This window comes from Sapajus apella, unplaced genomic scaffold, assembly GCF_009761245.1.
Source record: "Sapajus apella isolate SASKATOON/1434 unplaced genomic scaffold, GSC_monkey_1.0 scaffold37, whole genome shotgun sequence".
In the NCBI taxonomy this organism is placed as follows: Eukaryota; Metazoa; Chordata; class Mammalia; order Primates; family Cebidae; genus Sapajus; species Sapajus apella.
In genome coordinates, this window is record NW_022436977.1 from 13,880,424 (window position 1) to 13,893,392 (window position 12,969).

General features: G+C 38.7%; 1 protein-coding gene across 6 annotated transcripts in view; it reads left to right on the forward strand.

The window, feature by feature from the left end:
• The window catches only part of DMXL2 (Dmx like 2), a 173,120-nt gene that overhangs the window by 95,378 nt on the left and 64,773 nt on the right, over positions 1-12,969 (forward strand). For all 6 annotated transcript variants that reach the window (XM_032297460.1, XM_032297461.1, XM_032297463.1 and 3 more), the window contains one exon: positions 1,195-1,312. In XM_032297460.1, the coding sequence (XP_032153351.1) occupies positions 1,195-1,312 (118 nt within the window). The remainder of the gene's footprint in view (positions 1-1,194; positions 1,313-12,969) is intronic.

The following is a 12,969-nucleotide window of genomic DNA, read 5'->3' on the forward strand; positions in this document are numbered from 1 at the left end:
CTTGAGGTCAAGAGATCGAGACCATCCTGGTCAACATGGTGAAACCCTGTCTCTACTAAAAATACAAAAATTAGCTGGGCATGGTGGCGCGAGCCTGTAGTCCCAGCTACTTGGGAGACTGAGGCAGGAGAATTGCTTGAACCCAGGAGGTGGAGATTGCGGTGAGCCGAGATCACGCCACTGCATTCCAGCCTGGATAACGAGCAAAACTCTGTCTCAAAAAAAAACAAAAAAAACAAAAAAAAACCCCAAAAAACCAAAAAAAGAAAAACATGGTCATGGAGAATAGGAGTTGATGGCGATGTTTCATTCGTCCTTTGAGGGGTTCTAGTTAATTATGTGTAAGTTTCGTTCTATACAGATATATCATCCCACTGGCTGTTACAGGATCCCTCGTAATTCCCACTAGACAGAACTATTGGGATACTTTGAGGAGCTTTCTGTGTTTTGTTTTGTTTTTTGGTTCTCCAGTGGAACTGAAAAAACTGTGAATTGTATGGTAGTCTAGGGTGTCTTCCATAGTTAATGCAGCCCTCCCCAGCCAGTTGTGAATGTGATGCCTTCAGACTCAAAGTGGTGAAGGTTGCTTACCTGTTCTTTAAATTTGGGTTTTTGTAGCTTTCTTTTCTTTTTTGAGAAGCAAACTTGCAGATTTGATTTGTTTTTACTAACACTTCTTTGATATCTTTGAAAGTAATTTTTCTGTGATCAGGATAGTTTTTTTTTTTTTTTTGCTCTGTTGCCAGGCTGGATGGAGTGCAGTGGCACAATCTGGGCTCACTGCAATCTCTGCCTCCTGGGTTTAAGTGATTTCCCTGCCTCAGCCTTCCAAGTAGCAGCTGGGATTACAGGCACATGCCACCACACCCAGCTAATTTTTTTTTTTTTTTTGTATTTTTAGTAGAGCCGCAGTTTCACTGTCTTGGCCAGACTGTTCTTGAACTCCTGACCTCATGATCCACCCACCTTGGCCTCCCAAAGTGCTGGGATTACAGTTGTGAGCCACCACACCCAGCTAGGATAGCTTTAATGATTTTTTTTTCTGTTGCTTTTGTCTTTCTAATTAATAGTAGATAAAGAATAGAAATTGTTAGATATATTTCTTCTGCATTAGTATTGGGGAGGTGGTGGATGGGAGTTGGGAGATAGGGAATTTCAAAGATAAAACCTCTTCATTTTTGTTTATATTTGTAGTGTGGCTCCAATACACAGTTGCTTCATGTGTTTCAAGAAGACTTCATTATAGGATATAAACCACATAAAGAAGATATGGAGAAAAAGGAAACAGAAATATTTTTTCAGCCATCACAAGGTACTTTAAAAAAATAGTCTGCATTTGTTTGTCTTTATCCTAAAAAAGTGATTTTCTAAGCTTTACTGAATATGGATCTTCAAAAGTTATCACTTTCATAATTTTTGACAGATAAACTAGTTCTGTCAAAATTGCTTGTAGATGAAGAGCGCATGTGGGTGAAAATTACATTTTGCAAGACAGTTCACCAATGACATAGACTTTTGCCAAGAAAAGGTATTTATGAGCCTTAATTTGTTTGAAAAAGTAAGTTTAATTATTCAACCCTATAATTAAATTATTTTGATTGGTAATTAAGTTCCATTTGGTGTCTTAAGGAAACCAGTTAATTTTAGTATATGTTTAAAAAAGTACCCAGTAAATTGCTTCAGGCCAATGATGAATATAAGATACAAGGTATCATGTTGCGTGGGACACTAGAAACCTCATGGAAATACTCAATGCAAGGTACCATCTCACAGTTTTCCCCTTTGAAGTGTGGTATTTTTTCCTTTTTGTGAAAGTAGTTTAACCCTTTTAAAAACAAGCAATATGATGTTTAGTTGAAACTTTATAACTTAGTTTAAAATGTGCCCTTCAGAAGTTAAACTTTTATTTAAGGTTTTTAAGTTGGCAAATAAAATTGTGTGTGTATATATATATATAATTTCATAATTATAAAACCATCATGTTCTATTTGAGTGAAAAGACGTCTTTAAGAATTGTCTGTTGTGAATATTTGGTTTACAAAGGATTTTCAGATAATCTCATTTGGTTACAAATTGTGAATTATCTGGGTGGATACATTTAATTTTCTCAGTGTAGTTTTCATCACAAAATTATGCATAGACATCTAAGAAAACTGTTTCTATGGAATTTGTACAGATAATTTCCTTTGCTTTAGTGGAAAATCAGAGTGAGGTCCTGTATTCTAAGACGCTTAGCTCAAACATCTTTTCACGCCTGAGATTAGTAGCTTGTTTTTCTTTCATATATCTTTTTTCATACAGAGAACTTTTCTAATTTATGTTATTTAATTATGTTCAGTTTTATTCACTATCATTATAACAGCAGTACTGCTTTACAGATTTAAAATGTACTTTTCTGTAGTATCTTACCTTTGTCTGGGTTAATCTTTTTAATATGGTTTCCAACAAATGTAGCTGCCATTTATCATGTTGTTTCTTTTTTTTTTTTTTTTTTTGGTGGACCAAAAGTTTTATAATGGGCATTTGAAAAACATTAAAAATAAAATAATTATTAACAAGGGTGATTATGTACTTAATATACTCTTTTAACTCTACTTTTTAAACTCAGTGGTAATTTACTTTTAGTCTCATAAAGAAGGTCTCTCTAAGCAACATATAAACACAGAAAATAAAAGGAAAACATAATAAACTTGGCTATACAAATTTTTTTTTTTTTTTGAAACAGAGTCTTGCTTTGTCACCCAGGCTAGAGTGCAGTGGTGCGATCTCAGTTCACTGCAACTTCCACCTCCCAGGTTCAGGCAGTTCTCATGCCTCAGCTTCCCAGGTAGCTGAGACTACAGTCATGAGCCACCCGCCCCTACCCCACTCCTACCCCCAGCTAATTTTTCTATTTTTAGTACAGACAGCGTTTCACCATGTTGGCCAGAATCTCATGTTGAAACGTAATCCCCCTTGTTGGAGGTGGGCCTGGTGGGAGGTAGTGGATCCTGGGGGTAGATCCCTCATGAATGGCTTGGTGCTGTCCTCGTTGTAATGAGTGAGTTCTCTGGAAAGCTGGTTGTTTAGAAGGGTGTGGCCTCTCCTCTCTGTCTCACTCCTGCTCTGGCCATGTAATGAGCCTACTCCCTGTTAACCTTCCACCATGAGTAAAAGCTTCGGGGCCTCCCTAGAAGCCGATGTGGCACCACACTTCTTGTACAGCTTGCAGAACCATGAGCCAATTACACTTCTTTTCTTCATAAATTACCCAGTCTCGGGTATTCCTTCAAAGCAACACAAAATAGACCTAACATACTTTTCTGTATGGCTTCAATTTCACCATGTGCATACATGAAAAATAACTAAAATATAAAAACATTAATGAAATTAGTACTCTAAGGAGAAGATCAATATCAGGGATGGAGGGGTGATTCCAATAAAAGACACATAATATTTATCCGATATATAATAGTAACAGAGGTCTGAGGTCTATTTCAGCAGTAACTAGTTGAAAAAGTCTGGTCCAGAAAGCCAAAGTCTTGCATCTCGTGGAATCTTGTACCTCTAAATAGATGGATGGCCTGGAATGCAATAGTTAATATTTCGAAAAGAACTGTAAACTGTAACACACATCTTATACATAGTATTGGAACGCCATGTAAAAACTGGAATTGTGCTCTTTTTCTTCATTTTCAGATGCTAATTTTATAAATATGTTTTCTTTTCGATTCCTTTTAAGAGATAAAACAATTTAGAGGGAATAATAAAAAGTAATATTGAAATTATGCAAGAAAACTTAATTCAGTTATTTAGAAAAAGTTCAAGCTTTATCAATAATTTAAGAAATTAAATTTTCTTTAGCTGATGTATTATAATTCCTGACAAGCATTTTTTAGTGACATGTTCCAATATGGATAATTTGGGCTTATGTTTCAGTCCGAATTGGGAGCGCATGGTTTATAAGTTTTGTGGTATATACCACAGCTTTAAAAAATCTATAAATTAAAAATAAGGAAATAGAAAAGCTTGTCATTTCTATTATATATTTGAGAGCAACTTTTAGAAAAAGGAGTTAACACCCCAGCAAACCATATATTCCTTTTTTTTTTTTTTTTAATATATTTTACTGCACTTTAGGTTCTGAGGTACATGTGCAAAACATGCAGGATTGTTGCATAGGTACATACATGGCAATGTGACTTGTTGCCTCCATCCCTCTGTCACCTGTATATGGCATTTCTTTCCATGTTATCCCGCCCACTGTCCCTCCCCTATTCCCCCACAACAGACCCCAGTGTGTGATGCTCCCCTCCCTGTGTCCATGTGTTCTCATTGTTCAATACCCACCTATGAGTGAGAACATGTGGTGTTTGTTTTTCTGTTCTTGTGTCAGTTTGCTGAGAATGATGGTTTCTAGATTCATCCATGTCCCTACAGAGGAGACACGAACTCATCGTTTTTTATGGCTGCATAGTATTCCATGGTGTATATGTGGCACATTTTCCTTGTCCAGTCTATCATCAATGGGTGTGTGGGTTGGTTCCAGGTCTTTGCTATTGCACACAGTGCCATAGTGAACATACGTGTGCATGTGTCTTTATAATAGAATGATTTATAATCCTTTGGATATATATCCAGTAATGGGATTGCTGGGTCAAATGGAATTTCTATTTCTAGGTTCTTGAGGAATCGCCATACTGTCTTCCACAACAGATGAACTAATTTACACTCCCACCAACAGTGTAAAAGCATTCCTATTTCTCCACGTCCTCTCCAGCACCTGTTGTCTCCAGATTTTTTAATGATTGCCATTCTAACTGGCATGAGATGGTATCTCAGTATGGTTTTGATTTGCATTTCTCTAATGACCAGTGATGATGAGCATTTTATCACTTTCGTTGGCCTCATAAATGTCTTCTTTTGAAAAGTGTCTGTTCGTGTCCTTCACCCATTTTTGAATGGGTTTGTTTTTTTCTTGTAAATCTGTTTTAGTTCTTTGTAGATTCTGGATATTAGCCTTTTGTCAGATGGGTAGATTGCAAAAATTTTTTCCCATTCTGTTGGTTGCTGGTTCACTCTAATGATTGTTTCTTTTGCTGTACAGAAGCTGTGGAGTTAAATTAGATCCCATTTGTCTATTTTGGCTTTTGTTGCAATGCTTTTTGTGTTTCAGTCATGAAGTCCTTGTCTATGCCTATGTCCTGGTTGGTTTTACCTACGTTTTCTTTTAGGGTTTTTATGGTGTTAGGCCTTATGTTTAAGTCTTTAATCCATCTGGAGTTAATTTTAGCGTAAGGTGTCAGGAAGGTGTCCAGTTTCTGCTTTCTTCACATGTCTAAACAGTTTTCCCAACACCATTTATTAAACAAGGAATCCTTTTCCCATTGCCTGTTTTTGTCAGGTTTGTCAAAGGTCAGATGGTTATAGATGTGTGGCTTTGCCTATGAGGCTTCTGTTCTGTTCCATTGGTCTATTATCTGTTTTGATACCAGTACCATGCTGTTGTGATTACTGTAGCCTTGTAGTATACTTTGAAGTCAGGTAGCGTGATGCCTCCAGCTTTGTTCTTTTTGCTTAGAATTGTCTTGGCTATGCAGGCTCTTTTTTGGTTCCATATGAAGTTTAAGGTGGTTTTTTCCAGTTCTGTGAAGAGGGTCATAGGTAGCTTGATGGGGATAGCGTTGAATCTATAAATTATTTTGGGCAGTATGGCCATTTCCCCAATATTGAGTTTTCCTAACTATAAGCAGGGAATGTTTTTCCATCTGTTTGTGTTCTCTCATATTTCCTCGAGCAGTGGTTTGTAGTTCTCCTTGAAGAGGCCCTTTAAGTCCTTTGTTAGTTGTACTCCTACACATTTTACTGTCTTTGTAGCAATTGTGAATGGCAGTTTGTACTTGATTTGGCTCTGTTTAAGTCTATTATTGATGTATAGGAATGCTTGTGACTTCTGCACATTGATTTTGTATCCTGAGACTTTGCTGAAGTTTGCTTATCAGTTTAAGGAGATTTTAGGCAGAGACTATGGGGTCTTCTAAATATACAATCATGTTATCTGCAAATAGGGAATTTGACTTCCTCCTTTCCTAATTGAATACACTTTATTTCTTTTTCTTGCCTGATTGCTCTGGCTAGAATTTCCAATACTGCATTGAATGGGAGTGGTGAGAGAGGGCGTCCTTGTCTAGTGCCAGATTTCAAAGGGAATGCTTCCAGTTTTTGCCCATTCAGTATGATATTGGCTGTGGGTTTGTCGTAAATAGCTTTTATTATTTTGAGATACGTTCCATGGTTACATAGTTTATTGAGAGTTTTTAGCATAAAGGCTGTTGAATTTTGTCAAAGGCCTTCTCTGCATCTATTGAGATAATCATGTGGTTTTTGTCTTTGGTTCTGTTTTTGTGGTAGATTACATTTATAGACTTGCATATGTTGAACCATTCGTGATTCCCCAGGATGACGACTACTTGATTGTGATAGATAAGCTTTGTGATGTACTGTTGGATTCGATTTGCCAGTATTTTATTGAAGATTTTTGTATCTATGTTTATCATGGATATTGGCCTGGAGTTTCCTTTTTTTGTTGAGTCTCTGTCAGGTTTTGGTATCAGGATGATGTTGGTCTCATAAAATGATTTGGGAAGGATTCCCTCTTTTTGGATTGTTTGGAATAGTTTCAGAAGGAGTGGTACCAGCTCCTCTTTGTATGTCTGGTAGAATTCGGCTGTGAACCCATCTGGACCTGGGCATTTTTTGGTTAGTAGGCTATTAATTGCTGCCTCAACTTCAGCCCTTGTTATTGTTCTATTCAGGGTTTTGACTTCTTCATGGTTTAGGTGTGGGAGGGTGCAAATGTCCAGGAATTTATCCATTTCTTCCAGGTTTACTGGTTTGTGTGCATAGAGTTGTTTGTAGTAAGCTCTAATGGTAGTTTGTATTTCTGTGGAATCGGTGGTGGTATGCCCTTTATCGTTTTTTATTGCATCTATTTGATTCTTCTGTCTTTTCTTTTTTATTAATCTGGCCATCAGTCTGTCTATTTTGTTGATCTTTTCAAAAAACCAGCTCCTGGATTTATTGATTTTTTTTGAAGGGTTTTTGTGTCTCTATCTCCTTCAGTTCTGCTCTTATCTTGGTTATTTCTTGTCTTCTGCTAGCTTTTGTATTTTTTGATCTTGCTCTCTAGTTCTTTCAATTTTGATGATAGGGTGTTGTTTTTAGAACTTTCCTCACTTCTCATGTGGGCATTTATTGCTGTAAGTTTCCTCTAGACACTTTTTAAATGTGTCCCAGAGATTCTGGTACATTGTGTCTGCATTCTCTGGTACATTGTGTCTGCGTTCTCGTTGATTTCGAAGAACATCTTTATTTCTGCCTTCATTTCATTGTTTATCCAGTCAATATTCCAGAGCCAGTTGTTCAGTTTCCATGCAGTTGTGTGGTTCTGAGTTAGTTTCTCAATCCTGAGTTCTAATTTGATTGCCCTGTGGTCTGAGAGACTGTTTGTTATAATTTCTGCTCTTTTGCATTTGCTGAGGAGTGATTTACTTCCAATTATGTGGTCAATTTTAGTGTAGGTGTGATGTGGTGCTGAGAAGAATATATATTCTGTGGATTTGAGGAGGAGAGTTCTGTATATGTCTATTAGGTTTTCTTGATCCAGATCTGAGTTCAAATCCTGGATATCCTTGTTGTTTTTCTGTCTTGTTTATCTGTCTAATATTGACAATGGAGTGTTAAAGTCTCCCACTATTATTGTGTGGGAGTCTGCGTCTCTTTGTAGGTCATTAAGACTTGCTTTATGTATCTGGGTGCTCCTGTTTTGGGTGCGTATATATTTAGGACTGTTAGCTCTTCTTGTTGCTTTGATCCTTTTACCATTATATAATGCCCTTCTTTGTCTCTTTTGTTCTTTGTTGGTTTAAAGTCTATTTTATCAGAGACTAGGATTACAACTCCTGCTTTTTTTTGTTTTCCACTCACTTGGTAGATCTTCCTCCATCCCTTTATTTTGAGCCTTTGTGTATCCTTGCATGTGAGATGGGTTTCCTAGGTACGGCACACTGATGGATTTTGACCTTTTATCCAATTTGCCAGTCTGTGTCTTTTGATTGGGACTTTTAGCCCGTTTACATTTAAGGCTAATATTGTTATGTGTGAATTTGATCCTGCCATTTTGATGCTAGCTGGTTGTTTTGCCCATTAGTTGACGCAGTTTCTTCATTGTGTCAATGCTTTTTGCCATTTGGTATGTTTTTGGAGTGGCTGGTACTGGTTGTTCCTTTCCATATTTAGTGTTTCTTTCAGGAGGTCTTGTAAGGCAGGCCTGGTGGTCACATAATCTGTCAGCACTTGCCTGTTCATAAAGGATTTTATTTCTCCTTTGCTTATGAAGCTTAGTTTGGCTGGATATGAAATCCTAGGTTGAAAGTTCTTTTCTTTAAGGATGTTGAATATTGGCCCCCACTCTCTTCTGGCTTATAGGGTTTCTGCCAAGAGATCTGCTGTGAGTCTGATGGGCTTCCCTTTGTGGGTAACCTGACCTTTCTGTCTGGCTGCCCTTAGCATTTTTTCCTTCATTTCAACCCTGGTGAATCTGATGATTATGTGCCATGGGGTTTCTCTTCTTGAGGAATATCTTTGTGGTGTTCTCTGTGTTTCCTGTACTTGAATATTGGCCTGTCTTGCTAGGTTGGAGAAGTTCTCCTGAATAATACCCTGAACAGTGTTTTCCAGCTTGGATTCATTCTCTCTGTCACATTCAGGTACACCTATCAAATGTAGATTAGGTCTTTTCACATAATCTCATATTTCCTGTAGGCTTTGTTCATTTCTTGTCACTCTTTTTTCTCTAATCTTGTCTTCTCATTTTACTTCATTGAGTTGATCTTCAATCTCTGATATCCTTTCTTCTGCTTTCTTGATTCGGCTATTGAAACTTGGATATGCTTCTCGAAGTTCTCATGTTGTGTTTTTCAGCCCCATTAAGTCATTTATATATTTCTGTAAGCTGTTTATTCTTATTAGCACTACGTCAAACCTTTTTTCAAGGTTCTCAGTTTCTTTACATTGGGTTATAACATGTTCCTTTAGCTCATAGAAGTTTGTTATTACCCACCTTCTGAAGCCTGTTTCTGTCAGTTCATCAGACTCATTCTCCATCCAGCTTTGTTCCTTTGCTTGTGATGAGTTGTGATCCCTTGGAGGAGGAGAGGCGTTCTGATTTTGAGTATTTTCATCCTTTTTGCACTGATTTCTTCCCATCTTTGTGGACTTATCTACCTGTGGTCATCTTTGTAGTTGATGACTTTTGGATGGGATCTCTGAGTGGACATCCTTTTTGTTGATGATGAAGTTATTTCTTTCTGTTTCTTAGTTTTCCTTCTAACATTCAGGCCCCTCTGCTGCAGGACTGGTGGAGGTCCACTCCAGACCCTGCTTGCCTGGTGATCACCTCCAGTGGCTGCAGAACAGTAAGGGTTGCTGCCAGTTTCTTCTTCTGTTATCTTCATCCCAGAAGGATACCCACCATTTGTTAGCCTGAGCTCTCCTTTATGAGATGACTCTTTGGATATGTGGGGGTCAGAGAACTGCTTGCGGAGATAGTCTGTCCATTATAGGAGCTCAAGTGCTCTGTTGTTCTGTTCAGAGCTGCTGGGCACATACATTTAAGTCTGCTACAGGGAAACTCATAACAGGTTTTTTTCCCAGGTGCTCTGTCTTGGGAAGGTGGGGCCATATTTATAAGTGCCTGACATGCTGCTGCCTTTTTTCAGAGCTGCCCTGTCCAGCAAGGAGGTAGCCTAGTCACAGTCTGCCAGCAGAGGTATTGCTGAGCTGCCATGGGCTCTTGTCAACTGCTGTGTGAACTTTCTTGTGGTTTTGTTTATAGAGGTGTAGTTAGAACTGCCTTGGTAATTGCAGTCTGCCTCAGTATTGGCAGACTGCCTCGGTAATGGCTGACTGCCTTGGTAGTGGTAGACTGTCTCGATAATGGTGGATGCCCTTCCCCCGACAGAGCTAGACCATCCCAGGTCCAGCTGCGCTTACTGCAAAACTCTAAATCCAGAGCATTTCAGATTGCTGGTTTTTGTGGGGGTGCAACTCGCCAAGCCAGATCACCTCGCTCCCTGTTTCAGCCCCCTTTTTTTCAGTTGAATGGGCGGCTCTGTCTCCCAGGCATTCCAGGTGCCAGTTGAAACGGCTGCCCAGATTTGTGTGTTTGTGCGGAGACCCGCTGTGCCGGCTGTAATAGCCATGCTGTAGTCTGGTGGAGGTTTTCAGCTTGGGAATCTCCTGGTTTGTGGGCAGCAATAATGTGTTTGGAAATGCAGTGTTCACTCACCCTCTGCCTTGTTCTCACTGGGAACTGCACTCCAGAGCTGTTCCTATTCGGCCATCTTGGATCCACCCCGTATCATGTTATTTCTAACAGGAAAGATATGCCAACTTACCAGAATTCAATGCTTATATAAAGTTGGTAGTTTTCTTTATAATATTTTAATTGACTTGCTTTAAAATTTTTCTTTATTTCTCACTTTTGATATTTGTTATGCCACTGCCAAGTCAGACCAAAAGATTTCCTCGATGCTTTCTTAGTTTTCTTTACGTTTTATATGAAGTTTCTCTTTCTTTCTTCCTGATTTTTTTTTTTTTTTTTTTTTGAGATGGAGCTTCACTTTTGTTTCCCAGGCTAAAGTGCAATGGCACAATCTTGGCTCACCACAACCTGTGCCTCCTGGGTTCAAGTGATTCTCTTGCCTCAGCCTCCTGAGTAACTGGGATTATAGGAACCCGCACTGATGCCCGGCTAATTTTGTATTTTAATAGAGACGGGGTTTCCTCCATGTTGGTCAGGCTGGTCTTGGACTCCTGACCTCAGGTGATCCACCTACATTGGCCTCCCAGTGTGCTGGGATTACTGGCGTGAGCCACCACGCCCAGCCTATAACTGTATTGAGTTGTGTAGGTTTCTCCTGTTCTCTGCCTCTGTTTTATTTTGTACTTTCTAAGTTTTAATTAAAAGTTAATTACTCTTGTGATAATCATGTGGTTTTTGTCTTTGGTTCTGTTTATGTGATGCATTATGTTTATAGATTTGCAGATGTTGAACCAGCCTCGCATCCCTGGGATGAATCCAACTTGATCGTGATGGATAAGCTTTTTGATGTGCTGTTGAATTCAGTTTGCCAGTATTTTATTGAAGATTTTGGCATCAGTGTTCATCGTGGATATTGGCCTGAAATTTTCTTTTTTAGTTGCATCTCTGCCAGATTTTGGTATTAGGATGATGTTGGTCTCATAAAATGAGTTAGGGAGGAGTCCTTCTTTTTATATTGTTTGGAATAGTTTCAGAAGGAGTGGTACCAGTTCCTCTTTTACCTCTGGTAGCATTTGGCTGTGAACCTGTCTGCTCCTGGACTTTTTTTGCTTGGTAGGCTATTAATTGCTGCCACAACTTCAGACCTTGTCATTGGTCTATTCAGGAATTCAGCTTTTTACTGGTTTAGTCTTGGGAGGGTGTAAGTGTCCAGGAGTTTATCCATTTCTTCTAGATTTACTGGTTTATTTGCACAGAGGTGTTTGTAGCTCATTATCTTGTCATTAGAGACATGCATATTAAAACCACATTGAGATACCGCCTCATACCAGTTAGAATGGCGATCATTTAAAAATCTGGTGACAACAGATGCTGGAGAGGCTGCGAGGAAACAGGAATGCCTTTACACTGTTGATGGGAGTGTAAATTAGTTCAACCATTGTGGAAGATAGTGTGGCGATTCCTTAAGGATCTAGAAATAGAAATACCATTTGACCTAGCAATCCCATTACTGGGTATATACCCAAAGGATTATAAATCATTCTATTATAAAGACATCTGCACGCATATGTTCATTGTGGCACTGTTCACAATAGCAAAGACTTGGAACCAACCCAAAAGCTCATCAATGATAGATTGGGCAAAGAAAATGTGGCACATATACACCATGGAATACTCTGCAGCCATAAAAAAGGATGAGTTCATGTCCTTGGCAGGGACATGGATGAAACTGGAAACCATCTTTCTCAGCAAACTGATACAAGAACAAAAAACTAAACACCACCTGTTCTCACTCATAAGTGGGTATTGAACAATGAGAACACATGGACACTGGGATGGAAACATCTCACATGAGGGTGTGAGGGCTGGGGAGGAATAGCTTTAGAAAAACCTAATGTAGATGATGGGGTGATGGATGCAGCAAACCACCACTGTGGCACATGTATACCTATGTAAACTGCACAATCTGCACATGTACCCCAGAGCTTAAAGTATAATAAATAATTTTTTTAAAGTTAATTACTCTTTTAGTTAAGAAAAATGCCAAAAATAGACAAAATTAGAGTGCATAATTAAATGAATCTCCATATTCCTATAATGTAGGTTAAAGATTTTATCACACTTGCTTTGTCTACACAATTTTTCTTTTCTCTTTCCCCCTGAAATTTTTTACTTTTGAGATGGGATCTTGCTCTGTTGCCCAGGCTGGAGTGCAGTGACATCATTTTGGCTTACTGTAACCTCCACCTTCCGAGTTCAAGCAACTCTCCTGCTGCAGCCTCCCATGTTGGTGGGAATACAGGCATGTGCCACCACACCCAGCTAATTTTTTTGTGTGTATTATTTCTAGAGATGGAGTTTCACCACATTGGCCAGGCTGGTCTTGAACTCCTGACCTCAAGTGATCAGCCTGCCTTGGCCTCCCAAAGTGCTGGGATTACAGGTATAAGCCACTGTGCCTGGCCCCACTGAAATATTTTAAAGCAAATCTAGCTATGGTGTTGTTTCAATTCTGTATGCGTTTCTAAAAATGACTTCCTTGCATATTTGCTATTATCAAATTGATAAAATAATATTCCTCAAAATCGTGCAATGAGCATTTCATATTTCATGCAGTTGTGTAAAAAATGTTGAGGTTTTTTGTGTTTTTAATTTGCTTGAATCTG